This window comes from Marmota monax, unplaced genomic scaffold, assembly GCF_021218885.2.
Source record: "Marmota monax isolate L192 unplaced genomic scaffold, Marmota_monax_Labrador192_F-V1.1 WCK01_AAM20220418_F8-fsc00106, whole genome shotgun sequence".
In the NCBI taxonomy this organism is placed as follows: Eukaryota; Metazoa; Chordata; class Mammalia; order Rodentia; family Sciuridae; genus Marmota; species Marmota monax.
This window is the reverse complement of record NW_026695218.1, coordinates 8,277,948-8,302,252: the sequence shown is the minus strand read 5'-3', so window position 1 is coordinate 8,302,252 and position 24,305 is coordinate 8,277,948. Positions and strand designations below refer to the sequence as shown.

General features: G+C 55.8%; 1 protein-coding gene across 1 annotated transcript; it reads right to left on the bottom strand.

The window, feature by feature from the left end:
* Positions 1–1,021: 1,021 nt before the first annotated feature.
* On the bottom strand, positions 1,022–20,293 carry LOC124084940 (cytochrome P450 26B1). The gene is made up of 6 exons (XM_046432415.2): positions 19,446–20,293; positions 15,712–15,936; positions 6,908–7,183; positions 6,579–6,734; positions 4,853–5,137; positions 1,022–4,479 (listed from the first exon to the last, which is right to left on the bottom strand). The coding sequence occupies exons 1-6, from the start codon at positions 19,647–19,649 to the stop codon at positions 4,087–4,089; spliced, it is 1,539 nt and encodes a 512-aa protein (XP_046288371.1). The 5' UTR covers positions 19,650–20,293; the 3' UTR covers positions 1,022–4,086.
* Between the last annotated feature and the right edge of the window lie 4,012 nt (positions 20,294–24,305).

Sequence of the window (24,305 nt, the reverse complement as noted above, 5' to 3'; positions counted from 1 at the left end):
ATGTCTGGGTGGCCAGGCTCTTTGACCCAGGTGGGGCGAGGCCCTGGATCCTGGGGTGTGCCTGGGCCAGGGTGCTCCCAGCTGAGATTGGGACTGACTAACTGTATTGAAAAGAAACGTTGCAGTTACAAAAAGCTTTTCTCAAAGTGGCTCAGGGGTGGGCCCTTCTCACCCCAGGCTGTGGGGAGAGGCCAGGGCGTGGCAGGGGCTAGAACCTGCCCGGACATCTGTGGTCCTTCTTGTTTCCTAATGTGCACAGTGGGGGCCTAGGCTCTGTCTCCTGTATCCCCACCATCACCACCCAAAGTCCAGGATCCTTAGAACACTGGTGGGCACTGTGTACCTCAGCACTAAGGGCTGTGTCCTTTGGTGGCCCTCACCTTGGGCCCTGTGACATGGCATGGAGGTGCTTTTCACAAAGTGCAATAAAAATGACAAATAGGCTTGTAGAATTCTACAACCTATGTCCCCTGAACGTGTTCTGCCCGTTAGAGAGCCTCAAAGCTCAGAGAGGTCCTGCAATACAAGAGCCTGCCTATCTTCTTTAGCCCATTTCCCAGGTATTTGATCATGGGATCTATTTGATCCTGCAACAATCATAACACAGGCTTTCTGAAGTGCTGATATGGAGCCCAAAGCTCAAGTCTGGAGAATGGAATCCTGTTCCTCTGTTTGCCACATGGCTATGGACATCAGTGTCCTTGCTCAAACAAGATGAACTCCAAGGACAGGTCCACAGAGCCATGTCCAGCCCAGAGACACCTGGCCGTTCTAGGTCAGGAGAATGACCTCCTAGCTTTGCCATCCCCTCCCCAAAAAACCAACCAGAGACATCTTTTCCTCTCTAGGGGAACCTACTTCTCCCAAGACCCTGCCACAGACTTCTGTGCCCTACACGCAAGGAACAGGGGGCTGGCCTCCCAGAACAGAGGATCTAGAAAGGAACTTCCTGCCTAGTTGGACTGGGAGGCCCATTTCAGTGAGGCTAGAAGTCAGAGACCAGAGGCAAAGGAGACAAGGGTGAGTCCCCACGGTTTATTATGGAAGCCTATAAAAGAGCCACATTGAGTATTTCCAAAATCACAAAATGCACAACATTCATTTTTTTAATATGCTACATGGAATATTATATACAGATTAAAACCACATGACGGCAAAACACGCACACGGCACCAGTTCCATATCCAAACAACACACACAAGTGCTTTCTCAATATTAAAACAATTGTGATAAAAACATATTAATATTTTGAACCATGTTTACAATAGAGAAAAATTCATATTTTACTAAATAACAAATATTTAACAGCAAAAACTTTATACTAAATATCTATTTTGAATTATAACAAAAATAGTACTTATAATAGTTTATAAAGACAGACACAAAATTATAACATTTACGAAAAAAAAAAGTTTTGTGTATAAAATAATATTATAGCGATCTGGGCAGGGTCAGGATGGTGCCCAGAACACAAACGCCAGCGCCCAACATCGAAAGTGCTTCAATCTGCAAGCCTGTGGCAAGGAGAGTTTTGTGGGGTTTTGTCTTTTTAATGTCAAGTTACAATAGTTAGGAATGGTAAGTGAGAAAACATCACCCATCTAATGCTACCTCAATAAAACACACATACATACACAGGGGCACGGACACCCGGACACAGAGCTACAGAGGAGAGACGGAGACGTGGTGACAGGGGGCAACCTGTCCTGTGGGCCAGTCAAGAGCTTTCCTCCCTCCTCTGCCTGTTCCTTTGAGACCCAGTGGGGCAAATGATCCTTCCTTGCTTGCTTCCTCCCAGGGATCCCCCTCAGCATTTCCTTCTCCACCTCCTCCCAGGCTGGCCCCCCAAGGGAAGGCCACTGAGGCCTTCCAGAACCCTGCAGCCCCCTGCCCCTCGCCAGGGCCAGACTTGCACACTCCCAGACATTCAGTCTGAAACCATCGGTTCAGGGCAAGTGGGATCAACTGGAAGGAAACTGAACCTTCCAGACAGTGGTCTCTTTTGTGGATAACAGATTCTGATGCACCATCAGAGAGCTCTTCTGCAAGCTCTGGTGAGTCTTTACACATTTTGGCCTGTTTTTTTTTTTTTTTAGAATTGGAAGAGGGGACTGAGGGATTTTGCTAAAAAAAAAATCTCACCATCTCTGCCACTATGTCTGTCCCACACTGATTTTTTAGTAGTGAAAAAAAAAAAAAAACATGAAACATTTGGGAATCGGCAATTATAGGACATTCTGTGTGGTGTGACCCCCAACCCTGATCAGGATCCCTTTGGGGAGATGTGAGTGGGGTCTTTCGTGGGTCTGCCCACTAGTCACCAAGAGCCACTGTCACTGAGCTGCTCAGCCTGGCAGTTGGGGGATCCTCATGTGCTACTTTCTTTTGGGTTGTTTTGTTTTTGTTTTGTTTTTTGCACTAAAGAGGATTCATTGCTTTTATAACATCAAAAAGCAAAAGGAAAACACAAAAAGCAATGAAAATTCTGAAAACAGACAAATTTGCTTAGAGACTCACCAAAGGCCCTCAAAACCACTCCCAGGAGGCATCCCAATTGCCAATGCTCAAAACACCAGTGGCGGGAGCGACTCCTCCTCTATCCGGTCATCCCAACTGGCCCATCCACAACCAAATCCCTTCTGACAAATGGCACTTACCCTCCTCCTCAGCTCTGCTCAGCCTCCCCCCTGGGCCTCCAGGCCCCTCAAGAGCCTGAATCAGCTCTGGGGAAGTTTCTCCTCCTCCCCTCTTGCTTTTGCCTCCTCCTCCTCCCCACACCCCTGAGCTGGGCTTAAGCAGACAGTGGCTTGGCATAGAGGTGGAAGGGACTTCAAGGTCACCTTCCCAAGGGCTAAGGTCAAAGGGTAAGGGTTAAGGAAAGGAAGACGGAGGCCTCAAGCTCCGTCAGAAGAACCCGTATCCTGCCCCATACTCATTAGTGGAGTTGGGGGGCACTGGGGTGAACAGTGGCCAAGTAAGAGATTGTGGTAGCCTCCAAATCTACACGATCAGAACTTTTGACAGGACAGGAGGCGGCAATGGGCTAGTTCCCCATCTCTACCAGGTGACAACAGGCAGACACTGGATTTTAGCCGAGAGTGAGGCTCTGAAGTTAATTTGGAGCACAGAAGGCTGTTCAGCTCTTGGCTGGGGGAAAGGGTAGAGGAGCTGGGTTTGACTAAAGACCCCTTCCTCTTCATTCACAGAAGTCCTGAGGAGGACAGATGGCATGGAGGCTAGGTGGAGAAGACATTTGCTCCAGATATCAGTATGGCCAAGATCAGTGAATAAATACAGACTATGGAGGAGGGCAGGTATGAGCAAGGGATAAGCCCAGGGCCTCCGTTTGGTATGTAGAGCAGGGAGTGCCTGGCTCAGTGGGGTCCCGCCTGGGAGAAGGGTAGGGATGTCAGTGCACCTGCCCAGGGGCACCAGGGAGAATGCTGGGGATCAGGCCTGGGGCTCCTGTGCCCCAAGGCGAGAAGAGAACTAGTAGCAGCAATAGGTAATTTCAAATGTCCAAACTGGCAGGGCTGGGTAGGAGGTGCCCTCTAGGCTGGTGGCAACCCCTCCCAGCTCAGGTGCACTTGTGTTGGATTACCCAGGATGCTGTTCTTCGCCAGCCACAGCAGGAGGAGCACTGTCTGAGCAGTGGAGTGGGGTGCTGAAGAGAGCACAGGGCGGGGGCCTTTTTTCCTCCCTCCCCCAGCACAACCACCTGGCCGCCAACTAAAAGACAAAGGAGGGAACCAGTTCAGGTCACAGGTACACTGCAGCACAGCCAACTGACACTTAACACTGTAACGGGCATGCAGAGCCCAGCCAGGCCCTTTCCCAAGAGCTAAGCTGGTGGGAAGTGGGGGGACTCTGGAGAGAGCAGGAGCCAGGAGGGGAGCCGGGTCCTCTGAAAGAACGGGACCCTTTTGGCTTTCGGTAGGGTTTTCCAAGGAGAGGTGCCTGGGGGAGGAAAGTATGGGGGCCACTGGCCCTCCCAGGTTCCAGCCCCCTCCTACACACAGGTTTCTACTTCTGTCACCCCACCCCCTCTGCTGGGTTGGGTGGAGGTGCGCATGGGCCTGAGCTCTGCTAGACGGTGGCACTCAGCATAGCCTCCGTCTCGGGCAGAATCTTGTTCTGGTTGGAGTCCAGGCCAAAGAACTTGACACTGAGGCCATCCACGGGGTGCAGGACAGGGACTAAGGTGATGCGGGGGAAGGTCCGGGTGGCCAGCTCAAAGCGGCTGGTGCTGGCCAGCTCCACCGCCAGCACCTTCAGAAACAGCTTGGCCAGGTGCTTGCCCAGGCAGGTCCGGACCCCGCCACCAAATGGGAGGTAATGGAAGCGGCCATCCTTGTCCTCACTTCGCGCCTGACTGAAGCGGTCGGGGTCAAACACGTTCACATCTTTGAACACAGGTGCCGTGTCATGGGTATCCCGGATGCTGTACATAACACTCCAGCCTTTGGGAATCTGGAAGCCCTGGAGCAAGATGGGGTCGGGGAGAGGGGTGTGAGCACCGGACGAGGCCGAGGGAGGGCCCAGGAGTGCCCAGCTGCCTTTCCCCATCCCAGGTGCTCAAGACCTGCCTCTTCCTAGAGAAATCTCCCCCACCCCCGGGGCTCCCCAGGACTGGCCCGCTCAGCATGCGGGTCTACTCCCCTGTGTGTACACGCCACAGGCGGTTCCATGACACCAGGTTGGCTTCTCCCCACTCTGCATTTGGGGCTGTGTCTCTCCCCTGCCTGAAAGCTCCCTGAAATCAATCACTGTCTCCCCATCAGACTGAGGTACAGAGGGGTCCTTTCTTATGAGTCAGCTTGAATCCCAGCCATCACCCCGGGCCCAGCCTCACATCTAGCTCGAAGGTCTGGAGCACGGTGCGGTAGCCGCCAGAAATGGGCGTGAACAGACGCATGACCTCCTTGATGACACAGTCCAGGTAGCGCAGCCCGCTGAGCGTGTCCAGGCGCAGGGTGCCCTCACAGAGGCAGCCGCCACTGTGCAGGATGCCCTGGGCCCGCAGCTCCTCCCGCAGCTTCTCCAGGACGGCAGGGTGCTTCAGCAGCTGCATGATAAGTGAGGTACTGGCACTGGCCGTGGTGGCATAGGCCGCGAAGATCAGCTCCAGGGTCCCATCCTGCAGCAGCAGAGAGGAAAGGTGCTGTTGGCCATCTGGGACCAGCCAAGCAGGGCAGCCCCATGGTGCCAGGGTCCCCAGTACACAGGGTCATCTGCACTGGGCCCTGCACTGCTGCCCTGAGCCTCATATGCTGGAAACTTAGGACTGCCGTGGACACAGGGGTCACAGCTAGTTCTTGGCTGGGCAGGAGACACCCGGCTGCCACCCAGGGCAGAAACACTAGCCAGTTGAATCCTTAGGTTAGGGCCACTTTCCACTCACTGCTGGATTCCTGGGCCAGTAGCAACAGGCCTAGTCAGTGCTATGAGCTCACAGAAGAAGAGCCGGGCACCATGCACATGGCAGATAATGGGGTCCAAGCCCTGGCCTTCCTATTCCTGGCTCTGGCTCCTTCCTTCATCCCTGGAAGTGGGACACCTGTTAGTGGCCAGAAGGGCAGACAGGGTCTGGAGGCTGCCTGGGACCATATCCTTGAAGACCTGGAAGAGGACTACAGTAGGAAGACTGAGGGGAGGTGGCCCCAGAGGGGCTTCAGGGCCATGGGGCTCCACAGAAAAGTCCCCACAGGCCACTTCATTCTGAAGCCTGCATTTACAAATCTGGATGCTGGGCCCAGAGGGGTGGTGAAGGGGCCTGGGTCCTTTACTTGCCATGGCATGAAAACTTGTGAAATGGGAAAGTGATTGTGACCTCTTCCTTCCTCCTAAGGAAAAAGCTGGGGCAAGAACAGGGGATGAAAGAGCATGGGGAAGGGTGTCTGTGGCATGTGGCAAGTGAGCAGGTGAGCAGAGTCTGGGGACATTCCTCAGGTGGAACACCCCAGACAGTGCAGGGAAGCTGTGCACGGGGTCCAGAGTGAGCAGTTCAGGTGACTGCAGGCCAGCGAGGCTTAGGCAGGTGTAAAGGAAGAGAGCTCAAAGGGTCACCCACTGGAGAAGTCTTGGGGGTTGGAGGAGAGCCCAAGTAAGAACCAAATCTCCCCCAAGGCTGATGCTGGCCTCAAGCAAGTGGTTTCCTCTCTAGACCTGTGTTTCCTTTGGTGGCCATGAAATGAACTGAGATAATGAACTTGGTGCGGGGGAGGTTCTGTGGGGATAAGGTGTCGTCCACAACCCACTGCCTAAGCACCAATTTCCAGCATCCTCTTAAAAAATGGTAGATGTGACTATGGGTACATCGGAGGTGTGCACAGCCCTGAGCCCTCTGCTGCTGTGGGCAGACAGGGTGGCCCCACTGTATCCTTCACAGCCGGGTGGGCAAGGACACAGCTCGGCTTCTTGTCCAGCACCTTCCAGCCCAGGTGCAACGGCAGCCACAGCTGCTCAGAACACATGTGCAGAGCCAGACCAGAACAGGAGGAAATGGCCAGGCGCCTTTCTACCCATTGCAGGGGAGGCCCCAGAACAGAGGACGGGCTGCAGGAGTCGCCCCACCCCACCTTCAGCTCCTGCATGGTCATCTCCTTCCCGTGCTCCTTGCTGCTCTCGATGAGGATGTCCAGGGCATCCGAGTAGTCCTTGCCCTGGGTGCACTGAAGCTTCTCCCTGATGGCCTTTTCCAGCCCCTTCTGTAGGATCTGCCGAGCCTGAATGCCCTGAGGGGGAAAGGGCCAGTCAGCCACAAGAAGGGCAGGGCCTCAGGACTGCCAGGGGAGGCTCCAGCCCACCCTCCCACTGACACCTCTCCCCTGAGTCTGGTGCCCCGTGCCCATCTCACAGTCACAGTGGTCCGTTTTCAAGGGTGGCCTTCCAGGCCCTGGGTGCTTACCCGCCGGTAGCCACTGAAGGGCAAGTCAACAGGCAGGGAGAAGACATTCTCTACAAATTGCTGGTAGACCTCAAAGAGGTGCCCGAGGTCCTCCTCAGGGATGCTGAAGCCCAGCAGCACCCGGATGGCCATGCGGAAGGTGAGCTTCTGCGCCTCCTGGTACACATTGATGGCCTCGGGCTGGCTGCTCCAGGCACGCAGCGTGTCCTGAATCACCAGCTGGATCTTGGGCAGGTAGCTCTCCAGGGCCTCATGGCTGAAGATCTTGGAGAAGATCTGGAGGGCAGAGAGGCAGGCAGTGAGCTTGGCCCCTAAGCTGACCAGCTTTCACACTGCTAGGTGGAGGCACAGATCCCATGACCACAACCAGGGAACACCCCGTCCTCTCTCCCTCCTGCTGAGGCCCCAGGGGCCTCCAGACACAGGGCCCTTGTGGGGTCCCCCAATGTGAACCTCATTCTACTTCCCTTGACTGGGGGAGGGACAGGCAGGGGAGGACAAAATGAACACACAATTCATAAGCATTTTTACTCAAAGCCAGAAACTTCCACATAACTCGCAGGGTGACCTGGCTATCATCTCTTTCCTCAGCCCCCAGAAAAATACATGCTCCACACAATGGCAAAGCCTTGGGGACTTTGCAGTCCAGCTGCCAAAAAGTCTGGGGGCATGTGGCTGTTCCAGCCTTGGTGGGGCAAGCGGAGCTAGAGCAGGGAGGCTGTCTTCCATTGCAGGGGCCCATTCCCCAATTCCCAGAATTGAGTCACGAGTGAGTACCTGGACAGGGAAGAGGTAGGAGAGCAATCAACAGCTCTCCTACTCCCCTGATGGAAGGGCAAGTGGACCATAATTCTAGTATAAGCAGAACTTCCTGGGAACCAAAATTATTCCCACTTCCCATGCAACAACCACTGGGCAGGAATTCTAGGGTCTTTATTAATAGTTGTGCCATTAAAATGTCTTCAGTATGGCTGGGTCCAGAGGCAGAAATGAGGACAATGGCTTTCCACCCCAAAAGATCATAAAGATAAGCAGAAGCCCTTTTAATTCCCTGCACCTTCCAGGACCATCTTAAGTAGTCAAGGAGTCCCTGTTTCCACCCCCCTTGCCTTGAAGCCTCGTGATTGGCTCAGCAGCCCCCACACATACACTCACAGTTGCCCCAGGTATGCAGGAGAGGGAGGGTGTTAGTTTATTTACTGACAGCCTGTGGGTCTCACTTATAACCCCTCAGAGTCTAGAGCAGAAGCGGGTGCCTCCCACTGGAGCTTAGGGAAGGGTCATAGGTGAAGTCAGAGAGCAGAAGGGCAGTGCAAGGAAGGAGCCCCCATGGCCCCATGCAAACCACACACATGCGCACACCCTCCCCCCTGCCCCCCAAACACAACCACCGCACAAACTGTAAATGTGAGAATTTCCCCTGCAGTCAGCTTGAGAAGGAAAAGGTAACATTTTCCTGGCCTGAGCCCTGCATGGCTAATGGGAGGCTGGTTTGCAGGAATAACAGTGCTGGTCCTTCAGTGGCCCAGCCAGGCGAGCACAATAGCACTTTCATTCCGAAATTCCCCGGTGGGCAGAGGGAGGGGGAGGGAGACCAGTGAGGGGCAGAGAGGCCCACACTGTTTGGGGCCACTCCTGCTACAAAGGGACAGCTGAAAAGTAGAAGGATGATAGGAGGTCCCCTAGGTCCGCTCAGGCCTATATGAGTCACTCACACCCTGTCCAGGTTTGGGGTCCCAGAGAATTTCCAGGGGTCCTGGAGGATTATGAATAAAAGCAGTGCTGTGTGCTCAGCCCTCACTATGGTGTCCTTAGGAGTCTGGAAAGGGGGTCCTGATGGGTGGGAGGGGGCTCTGCCCCAAGATCCCAACACTAGCTGACTAAGGACTCTTACAAAACAGCCAAGAAACTAGGGGGTGTGCAGAAAGTGCTGCACAGAAGTGAACAAGCTCGTTGGGAAATGAGACTGGGAGTCAGGACAACTTTGCAGTGACCAGGCCTCTGTAGGGAAGCTGGCAGTGGAGCAGGAGGGGACTGGAAGCCACAGTTTTCAGAGTTGATCAGACTAGGGATACTGTTATGGAGGGGATAAGGGTAGGAGATGGCCAGGGCCCCCATCACCCAAAAGACCTGGGCCCCAAAATGAGCATATGGAAGGGGGATATGGCAAAGGCTATACGCACCAGGACCAGCCAAAGTCAAAGCCAGCTAGGTCCCAGGATACAGTGGGGTGATGGGGAAAGAGACCAGGCACCAAGAGGCCTGAGCTGTAATCAGGGATCATCCACCAACTTACTATGTGACTGTGGCCAAGTCACCCTGTCCCAAATCTCAGTTTCCTCTCTATAAAGTGGTGAGGCTGAACCAAGTGACCTCTTCGCAACCCACAGAGCACCTGAACACTATAACCACTTGCCAAATAGATGCTAATCCCTGTAAATAGCCCCAAACCCAACAATGCATAAGCCACCTAGAGAGTGCCTTCTAGGCCCCCATTCTCACATCCCACTGAGCTACGGTGACCCAGGAGGAGCCATCCCAGAGTTTTCAAAGGGGATGGACGTGCCTCCCCTGCCCCTTGAGGAAGAGCCATACAGGACCACTGACAAGTCCTGTCTGTCCACTAGTTTACATTCCCTGCGCCCTCTAGTGATGGCCAGCTGAATCACACCTCCTCTGGCTTTGGAGCCCTGGAGGGCCCTGACAACCCGAGAAGACAGAGGACCCAGAGGGACCTGGGACTGAGCAAGGGACTCCAAGAAAGGAAGTCCACATTTGACCTAGATGTGGAAAGGGGTCCTGAGTAAGACCAGGAGCTCCCTGGTACCCTGCAGGCTCTGAGGTGGAGCCGCTGAAAAAAGAACTGAAGCCAGGTCCAGGGCTCTTGTCCAGACCAACCTCGGGCTTGCTAAGTAACAGCCAACAGGGTCCTGCTGCCCTGGGTCTTAGCTCTCCCACTGGTTTATGAGGGGGCCATCCGGATGTTCCAAGGTCTTTTTCATACTCAGCTGTCCCGATTTTCCTTGGAGCCCCCTTGAGGTGGAGAAGTCACACAAAGGTGGGTGGCAGGCACCCCAGCCCTGGGTGGGCTTTGCTCAGAGGTCACCAAGTCCATGCCCCTCCTCCAGCCCAGCTGTTGCACAGGCATGGGGTCCTCCCAGGAACTGGGAAGACTCCAGGGTTTCATCCCTGGGTCTGTGCCCAGGGTGAACAACACAGCCACTTCCCAAAGCCAGAGCAGACCAGAAACCACCGCCCACCACAAAGGACGGGCGGAGGCGGAGGTGCCGCCAGGGCAGAGGGAGGCCTGGGCCCAGTTGGGGCGGGCTGGGTCTGAGGCTGCCGCCTGCTGGGGTCAAGACTCGGGCACACTGGGAAGGTGCCCGGGAGTGGCTCAATGTGAAGAGAGGAGGGTTCCGGCCCCCAGAGACGACTGGCCTGACCACAGTCATCATCGGAGCCAGGCCTGCTTCGTTTCCCTCTGGGGCTTCCCTGGGAATTCCCAAAAATGAGCCAAGAATGCCCGACAAAGGTCACTGGGAACCAGCCCAGGTCCAGGCAGAGCTCTGCAGAGGGAGCTGCAGGTATGGACCACGCACCAGACTTGGCGTGGGGGGAGGGCACGGGCAGAGGGTCCCAGGAGACTTGGGAATGCTCATCCCTGTGTCCCTGTGGGAGCTGCGGGGACAGGGGCAGGAGGGAGGATGGGCTCCCACCTTAAGTCATATCCTTGGATAACCCTCAAACCTCGCCAGTGTCCCTAACAACACAATGAGTTCAAGAGCCCAAGTCCTTGCTCTCTCCCTCCCTCCCTCGGGAAGGGGAGCTAATTCCACAACAAGGGCCTGGGGCCCCACTGGAGCTTGATAAGGCTTCAATTCCCTGTAATTGTTCCTAGAAATGTCCTGACCATTCCCCTGCCGCCAGGTCTCTTTGCCCCTCCCGCTTCTCATCCAGTGCCCCTGGGAGGGGGATCTGTGAGACCCCACACCCCATCTGACCAGGTAACCTCTCTCTCATCTGCTGGCAGCTATAGATGCCTGGACAAACAGATGGGCAGATAAGAGCCGAAGAGGAAGCCCACTGCCCCAGCCAGTGACTCAGACTGGGAGGAATGGAAGCGGCTGCACAGGAGGGGTGGGGGCCCAGGCAAGCCACCTGGCCAAGCCACCAGAGCCAGGCCCATGGAGTGGAAAGAATAACAGAAGGCAGGCAGCCACCGAGGAAGCCATCCGTCCGCACAGGGGTGACGCCAAGGTGTGTACTTTATATCCAAGGAGGGGGACAAGAGCGGAGTCATCTCCCAGCTGCCTGCATTTCCACTGGGCTCAGACTTCACCCTGCACCCATCCCCATTCAGTACCTCTGGTTGGGAGGGGTAGGCCCAGACATCCCCCTCCCCAGCCTGCACATGTGCCTTCCCTGTGTCCATAGGAACAGAGTACCTGTCCCCCATTGGACTCCAGCTCTGATGGTCTCACCCCACTGCCCTAATTCTTCAACACATACAACCAAGGTGGTGGGGGAGGGGAGGCAGCATTTGCAAGTACCTGCTGAGCCCCTAATCACAAAAGATGGCCCCTTGCTCTTCCTCCTTTCCAGCCACAACAAAATCCCCTTGAAAAGCTGAGACTCACAAGAAGGGCCTCCCAAGGTCACAGTGCAGGGCATGACTGGCCACACCCAGCAGGGACCCTGAAGCCCTGTGCCTCCCACCACTCCAGACCCCATCTACCAGCACTGATGGGCTCTGAAATTAGGAATCTGAAAGGATCCTCTGCGATGGACCCAGTCTATTCTAAGGGTAAGGCCCATGCTAAGGTTGTTCTGGGTTGTTGTCAGCATTTCTAAAGAAGTTCCTTCTTTTAGGCCTGGGGAGCCCAGGATGGATAGGGAGACTGTCACAGGGGGCTCAGTGCCAGAACAGACCCCAGCCAAGGCCACATTTGTCTTCCAAGGCTGGGAGAGTGAGCAGACACATCAATCTGCACCATAGCCTTGTACTCCCTGCCCCTGGAAGAAGGACATAATGAGGAAAAACAGGAGGAGGCTGCCCCCACGCCCAGCCCGCCCACCTGCCCACTGCCTGGCACAAGGGAATGCAGAGGGAGGCACCCTGGTGGCTGACCATGAGCTTCCTCCCCCACTGACCTTCAGAGGGATCCGCTCCTGCCACCCGCCCACTCAGCAGCCCTATGCACCCTATGCACTGGTGCTACAGTAACTTTTGGGTGAAGGACTTTGGCTGGCAGAATAAAGGCTCTGTGCCAACACTAGGCAACTAGGGCACAGCTCCCAGTAGCTCTGCCGCCTGTCAGTGCCACCCGCCTTTCCACATAATCAGGTTGGACCTTCTGTTGAGACATTTGGATGTGACTGTGCAACCAGAGACTGTGCATTGGTACAAAGGCCTCACAAAGCCAGGTGTGGGCTGGCCTCCCCCAGAATCCTGCCATCCCAGGCCCTCCTGCTGGGGAAACTCCTAGGTAAACCCAGCAGAAACCCCAGGACATACTGTGAGAAGAGTGAATTGTCCCTGAACCTGACCTCCACCTGCATTCCAGGACAAGACCCAAAGGCCAGGTCAGTGAGGGATGGTGGATGGGTAGGAAGTGCTTCTTGATCTCTGCCTCCAAAGCCTGTTCCCCCACCTCAGCTTCAGGCACAGAAGGCTCTGTCGGCAGGGGCCTGAGTAGAAGGGACAAGGAGACTACTTCTGAGGTCCCCAGTCCAGGGGCTTCACGGCTAAATGTATCTTCTGAGATGTTCTCCAAGACTCCTATGGGTACCTCAGGACCACTCTCTGGGGTGCATTGAAGCTGCTAATTTCTTAGTGCAAAGAGACCCAGCCCTGTCATCAGAGGAAAAGAGAAGATGCCCAATCCTGTTGTGTGGCACCCAAACCCCACCCCGGAACTCCTTCTCCATGTCTCTGACAACCTGCTCACCCCCACATGTCCAACTAGACCCCATTTACCCTTCCTGGGCAATACCCCTCCCTACATACTCCATCAGGGATACTCCTGACCCTGAGCTGGGGAGGGGTGCCAAAGGAGGATGGAGGAAATTTGAAGTCTTAGCTGCACAGGCCTGACTTCTGTGGATGATACCATTAGACCAGGTAAGACTTTCTTCCTGGCAACCCTATCCCAGCTGGCCCCAGACCACCAGGGCAGCCAGGCCAAACACCTGGAGTGCAGTGATGGCAGTGAGGAGCCCCCTCCCTGCACATCTGGCCAGACCTCCCAGAGAAGGGGTGGGCCACCAGCCCCAGTGGAAACAGTGATGCTTCTAGATCCCTGCCAGCCTGGCCCCAGCACACCTGGGCCCCACTTCCTGCACGTACATCTTAACCAGGCCAGGGTCCAGCCCAGCAAACCCACTCTCCAGACAGGTCCCTAACTACTGCATGGGTTAGATATAGTAGTGTGAGTGGTATCCTGCAGCCCTACCCTGGCCATATGGTACTCTCCAGGCCTTGGGTCCCAAAGACTGGCCAATCTTTCCAGGACAACATGGGTATTCAGAAAAGAAGTCCTCAGAGTACTCTTATCCTGTCTGTCAGAATCTCCTTCTTGAGGGCAAGGATCAAGTTTCCTGCTTCTCTGTACCTGACCCAAGGCTTTCTATGTGGTTCAGGAAACTCAGGATCATCGATCATGGAGATTTGGGGAAAGGATCCTTTTGTCTGGCTATGTTCTGCCACACTCCACATAGCAAACACACAACTAGTCCATTATGGCATTGTGGTTCTGAAGACTCAGATGAACTGGTTTCTAGTGATTCTCTAAGAAGCTAAGGGATCAAGTGCTCAGAAGAGGGAGAATTTGGATCCCTCAGCCATAGTCATCAGTTTCTGGCCCCACCTCCAGCCCAATTCCCAGTCTTCCTATCCTGTGTATTCCTCTGGCACTTCATCTATGCTGTCCTCTTTCTTGTCCCCTTGCCTACAAACGGACAAAGTAGGCCAAAACCTGGGGTCTTTCCAGGTATGCCTTCTCCACCTAGCACTGGAGGTTCAAAGCCAAGTCAGACAGATAGAGGTGGGACTCCAAGGCAACAGGGCCATCAGAAAGCCTTGCTGTAACCCCTGGGGTCTCACACTGGGTCCTGATCAAGCCTCCTCCTTCTTCCCAGTAACCTAGCCCCACCTCAGCTTCCAGCAGCCCCAAATGGGCAGGACTGAGCAGGACTACTTGTGTTGCAGACCTTGCCCTGCTATTTCTTTGCTGCTTGACCTGGTTCACCTCCTGCTCTACCTAAGTCTCAGGGTCCCACTTTGCATCAAACCCCTACAAAGAGGAAATGAAGCAGACTTATATCTCAGACTTATTCCTGAGTCTCAGCTCTCTCCTCATTCTCTGGAATGGGCTTTTAGTGGAGACTCAGAAACTAAGGAGGAAAAAAAAATCACTGTCCACATTTGAAAAACCTGCATTTCTAAGCCTATAGCCCCCTTCCCCTCCCCAACACTCTCCAGAACACCTCACAGCCCCCCTCCCAGAACCTCCCCACATTTGTCCCCAAGCTGCAGTTAACTGCTTCCAGCTCTGAGTAAAGCAGATGGGAGAGAGATGCCTTTGGGAGCCCCTTTCCAGATTCTGAAATACACGCTTTACTGGGGGACTCTTGGGGTTACATGCACACCAGACTCCTCCGCTGGATTTTTCCTTCGGTTGTCTGCCACGGAGAATTACTCTTCACAGGCGGTTCAGAGAACATCAAATACTATGGGCTGTGTCTGCGAGTACAGCACAATTGCCCACATTCAGGGAGACCACCTCGCACACAGGCTGCTGGCGGTGGGGGTTGCCCCTCCCCTCTCCCGCGCTCCCCCACTCCTTCGGGAATGAGAGGCCGCCTCTTCCTTTCCTTTAGGTTCCAAACTTGGGTGATTCCTCTGACCCAATGGAAAAAACGGAGTGGGGGAGCCATGCAGCCTCCCTTTTGGCGGCTTCAAGCCGCAGGCCGGCGCCCCGCCCGCCCGCCGGCTCAGCTTACGGGTTACTGCAGTTCAAATAGCACGTGCCGCCCGCGCTCAGAGCCGCAGCCGCTGCGGTGGCCGCGCAGCTCTGGGAGGGGGCGGGGAGGCTTGCTCAGTGAGCGCTGGCTCTCCTCCTCTGCGCCTCTTTCAGTCGCTCGGGAAATCCACAGGATAAACACCCACTTTCTCTTCCTCTTTAAACTGGGGGTAGGGGCACTTTGATCCTCAGCCCGCTCCCAGGCTATTCTCCCACCCCTCTCCTTTCCCCTACGGTTAAAGGTGCGCTCAGGGGCCCAAAGCTCACAGTACCTCTCCCTGGCAAGGCCCGCTAACCGCTGCCCACATGTTGTCCCCAGCTCCCCCTGCACATCACATGCTTGCATCGACCTCAAGGCTACCTGTGGCTGGAGGGCCAGGTTTGATTTTTAGAATGATCAGTCCTTGCAATTCTCGGAGGAAAAGCGGAGAAAAGGAAAGCGCAGGCCAACTGTCCCGCCCCGCCCCCTTCTTTTTCTAGTTCTGTGGAGCACTGCTAGGATAGGCATTGGACTCCCTGATCTCAAACGTTCAAAGTTTGTCCAAACTGCCCTCAAACAAGCCCCCGTGGGCCTGGTGGTGCCCGCCGCGCAGTAGGCCAGCAAGAGAGTGGACCAGAAGAAGGCCTCCATAGGCCCTGGATTCAGGCTGAAAGCCGTCTAGGGAGAGAACTGCGGAGTCCTGAAGCATCATGCACAAAAGAAAGTGCAGATTTGAGTTGGGATGCTCCTAGGCTGGCTCCGTGAACTCCTGAGATGTAGACGAAAACAATCAGAGCTCTTACCTTGCGCTTGTTGCGGTGAATGTCGCCAATGGAGTTGGCCACCGTGTTAGGGCCCAGCAGCATACGCGTGCTGCGCGGCCACTCGGTGCTCACGAGGTGGTGCTCTCCCATGAGGATCTTGCGTACGTTCTCTGCACCGGTCACCCGGATCAGCGGGCGCCCCAGCAAGTGTGTCTTGAACACGTTTCCATACTTCTCCCTTCGGGATGACTGGAAGCCCGAACCCTGTGGGAGCCACACAAGAGACCTCTCTCAGGGCTCACAGGTCTGCGAGGCCGGCCAGGGCAGCTGATCCCACTCCCCGCAACTCCCCCATCCCCAACCCCCCAACTCTCCCAACCCCCCCACCCCATACACACACACAGACACGCATGCAGGTTTTATTTTTCATAGCGTGCACAGAACTGGGAAGTAGGGCCTAGAGTATAATAAATAATGCGAGGAGGCGGGAGGCCCAGGAGCACCCCCCGGGACGCTGTTTTTTAGTAATGACTTTAGGGAGGGAAAAGGTATCCCGGATGGCTGGACCTGAAGCTAAAGCCTCCGCCCCCCACTCCTCAATCCTCCGCCCCACCACCACCCCCGCCACTCCGCGCTCGGGAGCCTCTCGGAATAAATATTTCCAGGCTCCGGGCCACGAGCTGGCGAGACCCCGCGGGGTGGCCGCAGGCCAAAGATTATTTATAGCGGTGAGCGGTCGGTGCCCGGAGGCAGTCACTAGAGACTGGGATTGGAGTTTCCGCTGTTCTCCGGTGTGGCCCGCGCAGGGACCCTGCAGCCCTCCGCGGGCTCTTCAGGGTGGAGTTACGGGCCGTGAGCCGCGATTTTCCTAAAGCATTTTGCCCTGGAAATAACTGAGACGGACTTTCGTCGCCGCCCTGGAGTTTGGAAAGGGAGAGCGGCGGAAGGCGCTTCCCGCTGGGCGGGGTGGGACCGGGCGGGGCGACCCGGGCAGGTAACCGGATCCCGACGGCGGCGGCTGTGGCGCGAGCCGAGGATTGCGGGGCCCCGGTCCGGGACCAGCGCTCGAAAGAGCTGGAGGAGCCCGCCGCGCGCGGGTACCGGAAACCTAGGGGACCTCACAGGGGCGCGGGCAGGGGCGTCTCGCTCACCTTTGACGTCGGCGCTCGCCACCACAGCCCAAATTAACCCTTCTCCTGCCTGGGCAGCTCCGGGTGAAAAGGGGAGGGGCGCTACCTGTCCAGCCTCTCTTCCAGCCCGCTAACAGACTTATAGACCTACCGGCTCATTATTCCCCGACGGGACAACTTGGCTACCCCTTTCCCGGGTTGGTCCCCCTCCTCATTTTCCTTCCTTCCAAGGAAAGCTATTCTCCAGCTAGACGTGTACACACGTTAGCGCAGCGAAAAGTGACTCTGCAGAACTCGGATCCCTAATCACTTTTCCACATGCGCCTCCAGCCCCAGCGCGCGACAGGGAGCTAGTCGGCAGCTCCTGAGCTGCCAAGAAGGGGGCCCGGCCGCGGGGGACGCTGTCCTGCTCCCAGGCTGGTGGGTCGAGAGAACCAACCCCCAACACACACACACACACACACACACACACACACACACACACACCGTGACGCCTTTGTAGACGGCCTCTACCCCTTTAAGAAAAATCAAGGCGGAGGTAGGGTGCGACAGAGGAGGGGATGAAGAGCGGGGTTCCCTTCCTCCGTCTGCTATTCCGCATCCCTCGCTCGGTCTGACTCTCCGTCTCTCCTTCTTCTATTTTTCTTTTCTTTTGACACAAAAGTTGGGCTGTGAATATTTCGAGGTCGCCCGCCGCCTCGCCCCCACCCCCCGCCTCTGATCTGCCTAACTATAATTAAAGTGCGTTTTTTTGTGGCATTAATAAAGAGTTATTTGTCCGCCGTTTCCACGGTCTTCACAAAGAGGACTTTCATAGGGGCGGCCGCTCGGGCCGCGAGTCCAATTTATACAAAAATGTTGTATTTTTAGCCCTGGGCTCTGTTTAGATGGCGCTCGGTGGAAAAGGAGAGCCCTTGGAGGTCCCCCCGTAAAATCTGATAAATGACTCCGAAAAAACGCTGGGATTCAGAGGGCTCCCATTAACCCCTTCAGCACCTCCCAACACGCACCCCTTTATTCCTCATCCCACGGGATCTAGGGCCCTGGGACGCATGGATGGTGAGGCGCAGGTCCTTCTCCCCAACTCTGTGCGGGTTGGACGCATATCCCAAGGGCCTTTGTAGGATTCAGGGGGGAAAAAAGGTCAAGGGGACACCAAGCCCGGGGTGGTTGGGGGGGGGGTCAGTAAACGAGATGGGGGAGGGCTGATTCCACAAATTGGATCTAACAAGGAGGAAGCCATTGCCCACATGAATTATTTTATTTTCTAAATTCTCGGCCAAAAGCCTAGACCACCGCCGCAGTTAACCCTTTAAGTGTGGTCCTAAGGGGGAAGTTCTGGGGATTTCTTATGGGAGACAATCTGATTGGCTCAAGTGAACCCCACCCCATTGGACGGACATTCCTCCCCCAAATAAGAGTGGGACCAACCTTGCGATATTCAGAGACCACAGGGTAAAGGAACCTCTCCCCCGCCTGTCTCCACTAACGCTCTGCTGTCACTTGGTTCAGAGCGTGCAGAGTGTGTGTATATATATGTGTGTGCGCGCGCGTGCGAAAATTACACGCGTCTGTTAATGTCAAGCCAAGCTTTCGCACGTCTAAACCTACAGGTCCCCGCGCTCACCTTCAGCTTCATCTTTCCTGCGCCAGGGTTGTCTGTTTCAGGATTCCAGGATTCCCCTAAGGCCCATTAGCACCCAGTGGACAAACATGGGTACATACGTATACTCAAACACCCCTCCAGCGGATATCTCAGAGGTGTACCCCCGCCCCTCCCCCCCAAAAAACCCTGGTGTGTATCAAATTGCAAAACCGATTGTCTGTCATTTGACAAGGTTAACTCCAGGTTAATCTCTCCATTACCTACCTGGGTCTGGTCTTCGACGCTCCCCACCCCAATTATCACCACCAGAGCGGGGACTGTGTAGCCTCTAAGAGCAAACTCTCCCACTCACTTCTCCCAAGTTTCTTTCTCCTGCTGAACTGTCCACACCCAATAAGTAAATAGACCCTTTTCCCCGAAAGTCGAGAGCCCTTGAGATTCTAGCCTCTCATTTTTCTTGGGTTACCTTCTTCTTCTCCCACCACAAAACACACACAGTAGCGAGGACCAAGAACTACCTGGCTAAGCGGCAGGAACACAGCCCGGGTCTAAGAGGGCAATTCAAGATGCTATGTTCCCCTCCTCCCCTCTGGACTCAAGTTTTTGGTTCCCAGCTACACTGCTAACACCCAGAACGGCTGACGCCGACCGGGACCTGGAGCGCAATGAAGAGGCGAAAGCGGCTCACGTCTGTCTGGACGCCCCTTCGAACGCGCGCTGAGCGCGGAGTCTCCAGGCCTCTCCACGCGCCCCTGCTCGGTCGCCAGCAACAGAGGCAGGTCGGTCCTGGGAGTCACTTCGGGTCCTGGAACCCTTTTTATCAGTCCTCCGAACCAGCGCACCGGGCGCCAAAGGTCTCGGAGCCACGCCGCTGGCGGGCAGGGAAAACCCGGGAGGCTCAGGCTGAGAGAAGGGAAGGGGCGGGGCGGAGACCTGTGCCTTCAAACTCCCGTTCCCCGTGGCCTGCCCGCGGCTAGGTCGGTCCCGCGCTCGCAGCAAGCGGACCCCGTAGAGCAGCAGAGCGAGTGCGCCCTTACCTGTAACAGCCAGTGGCCGGTCTCTCCGATGAGCGGGAAGCCCATGGAGCCCTTGGGGATGGGCAGCTTGCAGCTCTTGTCGCGGGTAGCAGCCCAGCGCAGCTGCCACAGCTGCTGCGACACGGCCAGCAGCAGCGTCACGGACACCAGGCACGCGGCGAGGGTGGCCAGCGCCGACACCAGCTCCAAGCCCTCAAAGAGCATGTTGGCGGCCGCTCGGGGGATTGGCTGTGCCGGCCGCGACGGGGGAGGGGAGGGCCTGACCGGAGCGGCGGGGGAGGGGAGGCTGCGGCCGGGGGTCCTGGCACCTCCAGCCGAAACAGAGACAGAGGGAAGGGGAGTGGAGGCTGCAAGGGGAGCGGAGAGAGGTGGGGTGGGGGGGAAGATTGCCTAAAAGAAGAGAGGAGACACGAGGCGACTCGGGGTGTAACTTTGTTTGTTTGTTTGTTTGTTTGTTCCTTTACAGCGGGCTTAGGGGCTGCTCAAGGGGTGGTGAGATGAAGCCGTGAGTCAAGCTGGTGGATTTGATCTCTCCGCAACCATCACACTCGGAAAACTTTGGAAAACTTTATCCAGCGGGAGCCTCTCTTAAGCCCCTTCCCCTGCTCGGGAAAAAAAAAAAAGAAGAAGGGGAACAGAGAGCTAGCGGAAATGCGATCGATTTGTCAAAAGTATTCAAAAAATTCCTAGGTGAAAAGAAAAAATTCTGAATTCAAAAATTCCAACGAACCCAGAAACTCTGGGGTCGAGGGAGAAAGCTCCCCAGCTGAGGCGAGTGGAGAGGCCGGAGCCCAGCGTCCCTGGGCTGCCTCGGCGACGCGCCGGAGCCCGGGAACCGCCGCGGCACCCCGAGGCGGGCGCAGAGGGCGAAGCAGCGAGGCGGGCGCAGCGGCCCGAGCGCGGGTGCGGAGCCGGCGAGCCGCAGCCGGGACGGGCCGCAGCCGGCGACAGAGCCCCGGGCGGGCGCTGGGGCGGCGGCGACGGCGGGCGGGCGGGAGGGGTGAGGCGGGGTGGGGTTGGGGGAGGAGGTGGAAAACCCGAGCTGGGCTATTGTATCAATTAAGAAAAGGCAGTCCGTCCGGGGACGCAGTCTCTCGGCTCTGGAGTTGCTGCTGAGGGAAGAAAGGGGGAAAAAAGAAAGGAAGGCAAAAGGAATGAAAGAGGAGGGAAAGCAGAAAGCAGGATTTCAGGGCTGATGGTTTTAAAAGCGTCTCTCAATGTGAATTTGAGGCCAAAGCGAGGCGATGCGTGTGTTTATATAGAGGCGGGAGGCTGCGCCCGCCGTGGGCACTCCGCCAGCACCCCCCCTCCCGCGCGCTCACAAAGCCGGAGGCGTGGTGAGAGGCCGGGCCCGCGGCCGGAGCGTGTGAGCGCCCGCCGGCCTCCCGCCCCGCCCCGCAGCCCGCCGCCAGCCGCCCGCCGCCCGCCGTCCGCGCAGGACCCACTTGTAGCAGCCGCAGGATCAAACTCAGTTCACCTCTCGCCTTCTCTTCCTTCTCGCAGCGTTTCGCTTAGCCGGGCACCTACAGACGGACGAGATGAGACACGCGCGCGCGCGCGCATACACTCACACGCACACATACACACACACACTCACGGTGCGCACTCACTTAGTGCCCGCTTGGCTGCTAGGCTACTTCCCTCCCACTTTTCCTCCCTCCCGGGTCCCCGGCCCCCTCCTGCTTCAGGCAGTAGTCCCGCGTGCGCCGTAGCCCCAGCACCGGAGGTCCCGGCCAGGTTACCCTTCGACTGGAGGGCGCCAGAAGTCCCAGAACCCGCGTCCAGGGTCCCACGCTCCTCTCCTGCGGGACCTCCCGGGCTCCTGCTTCCTAGGACCCCTGACTTGGCACTCTCAATTGTCTCCAGCCCGGGACCCCATGCCTGATCCCTACATCCCCAAACCTCAGATGCCAAGGTCCCCCTTCCCTCAGAAGTCTATTATACTACAGAATTTGAAGGTTTCCTTGACCCCTTGAGCGTTCAGGGATCCTGACGCTGCAGCCCTTCCCTCCAACACCTCCGAGCTACATACATACACACACACACACACACACCCATACACACACACCCATACACACACTTCGTGGTTCCTTCCACTGCTGGCAGCATCAGAGGAACCCCAATGCTGATCCCAAGGAGTGTCTCTCTCCAGGGACAAATAAAGCGGCCCGGCACCAGGAGGCGGGAGGAGTTCGGTACCGACATTCAGTGATATAAATAAGTAAATAAACAAGCCGGGTGAGCGCGGCCACCTTCTCAGCTCCAGCCGCAGAAGGCCTGGTGCGCGTGCCTGTGTGAGGTGTGCGTGTGGCCCGTGGCCGCACCTGTGTGTGCGGGCGACTGTGTCCACCCTGCGTCGGCCCCACGTCGGTGGAGCAATGTGATGTGTGTGCAGGTTTGTTCTCTCTGGTACTGTATGTTTGTCTCTGCCTCCATCCATCTATCCGTCAGCTGGCCTCTCCTCCTGAGAGCCTACGATGGAACTCTGCACACCAATCCCGACATCTGGCTAGTGACTGACTCTCCCTCTCGCGCGCGTCCTGTTTCCCTTAGCCCCTGTGTCTCTGTTGTTCACTCCCAGAGAAAGACTAGACATCCCACCTTTAGTTTAGGGTACTGTGCATGTAAACCAATTAACCTCCCTTTTTAACACCTCTTCTGCACCCAGGACTTATTCTTCTTTAGAATTCCCTAGGAAAGAATGTGCATGAGCGTCTAAGATGAGCGCAAATGTGTTGTCCCTCTCAGAGTGAGCGCTTCAGAGGTTGATGCTGCCAGAAGAGATCCTGGAGCAGGGCTCTTGCTACAAGCGCTGGGTCAACTCGGCTCTCACTCTCTGCCCTGGAACCCCACCTGGTGGACAGTTACAGTACTACAGATTCAGAGGAAGCAATTCCCGCTTCCCCTTTCCTGAACTGCCTTTCCTTGGGAGAGATCAGCTCCCATGGACCTGTGTGTAGGCTCCAAAAGAGCTCCCGCCTCAGTGTCCTCAGACTCTGCTTTCCCCACCCCCAGGCCGTTAGGGGCCCGGACACTCACAAAGTCCTTGTCAGCATCACTGTGGCCCCAGAGACAGAGAGCTAGAGAGCTAGGGCTAGAGAGCTAGAGAAGGTTCTAGCTAATTGACCTAATTGAAACCATCGTTCTGCTCAAATCCCAAGGAGTACTCACTTAGGAAAAAAGAAAAGGAAAGCCCTGGTACCCCAATTCTGTAAGGCTTCCTGGAGGCAATGTAGAGAGTGCCAGGATTGTGGAATAGGCTCAAGAGGGTGACTAGGTCAGAGCAAGGCCAGCCACCATCTTTGCCAGTGCGATCTCATCGAAGAATATTCTCTCATCAGCCTCAGGTGGACTTCTGATATGCCCTGATCCAGTCCTCAGTCTGATCCAAACCCTGCCCTGAACCTAAAACAGACCCCCTGAGCCAAATCCTAGACTGACCCTTAATCAGGGCAACCCAGATGTAATGAAGCCAGATTCAACAGTTCTATCCCATTTCCTGTCATAGAAAGAAGCTGGGATAAAATGGAGCTGAGGGAGATTGTTGAAGTCCTGCCCTCTGGAAGAACCTTAAGCATCCAGATTCCTGGCACTAGCCTGAGGTGGTGAGATGGGCAAGATGACCCTGGGGAACTCTCAGTGGAGATAGCCATCTCCAAACAGCTGGACCTGAACACAGCCCTACAGAGAGATACAAACATGCACAGGCAGATATGGAGCACACACAAAGGCACATACACACACAGGATCCTTGTCCACCGAGCCACAAAACACCTACTTCCCTGCCACCAACCCAAGAGTCCATAAGAGGTGTCCACTTTGCCAGGATCAAAGTCCCACAAGTCACACCCGCCCATGGCCTCCCTCCATTCCCTTACTCCCATCCAGACTTGTTTACAGACTCTAACAACTCCCAGGATTGGCTTTTGTGAACTTTCTTTTGCCATCCATCATCTGGCCTCTCTTCCTGTTCAGGTATGGAGAAGGAGTTGGGAGGGGGCATGGGGTGTCATTTTTGAGTCTTTCTTTTGCGCAACTGCCAAGTGGGGTCCTAGGGAATATCCACAGGGACTTGCAGCCCCCAGCAATAGTTGCTGCATGACCTAATTGAAACTATCGTTCTGCTCAAATCCCAAGGAGTACTCACTTAGGAAAAAAGAAAAGGAAAGCCCTGGTACCCCAATTCTGTAAGGCTTCCTGGAGGCATGTAGAGAGTGCCAGGATTTTGGAGTAGGCTCAAGAGGGTGACTAGGTCAGAGCAAGGCCAGCCACCATCTTTGCCAGTTCCATCTCATTGAAGAATATTCTTTCATCAGCCTCAGGTGGACTTCTGATATGCCCTGATCCAGTCCTCAGTCTGATCCAAACCCTGCCCTGAACCTAAAACAGACCCCCTTGAGCCAAATCCTAGACTGACCCTTAATCCTCATCACAGATTGACCCTGTCCTTAACTCCAGACCAAATCCCAGTACTAACAAGTCCACTCAGGCACACCTGTGGTCCTACAGTATACCCAGTCCCTCATGGACTATCCTGAACTGGGGTTTAGCTCAATCCATGGGGCTCTGGGAGAAGGAATGGGCTCTAGTTCAGATTTTTTTTTTCTTTTATTTTGGCCTCAGAATGACCTGCCTGCTCTCCAGAAAGCATCCCTCTCCCCCTGGCCAGCATAGCTAATATCACAGGAACTCATTTTCACCCCCACCCCATAGCCTTTCAATGGCCCAGGGCACACTCCGGGGCTTCAGCTATTGCCCGCAGTGCTATGAAGCCTTGGGTCAGCGCTCAACTCCCTAGCGTCCCTGTAGCCCTTTAGGCACTCTGAAGTCAGAGCAGACTAGGAGATCAGTCAGGAGTGC

Coding starts and splice junctions, on each gene's coding strand:
- LOC124084940 (XM_046432415.2), bottom strand. CDS start 19,649: ATGCTCTTTGAGGGCTTGGAGCTGGTGTCGGCGCTGGCCACCCTCGCC. Junction 7,184..15,711: donor TTCACCGCAACAAGCGCAAG/GTAAGAGCTCTG, acceptor TCTGCCCTCCAG/ATCTTCTCCAAGATCTTCAG. Junction 5,138..6,578: donor TGACCATGCAGGAGCTGAAG/GTGGGGTGGGGC, acceptor CTGCTGCTGCAG/GATGGGACCCTGGAGCTGAT.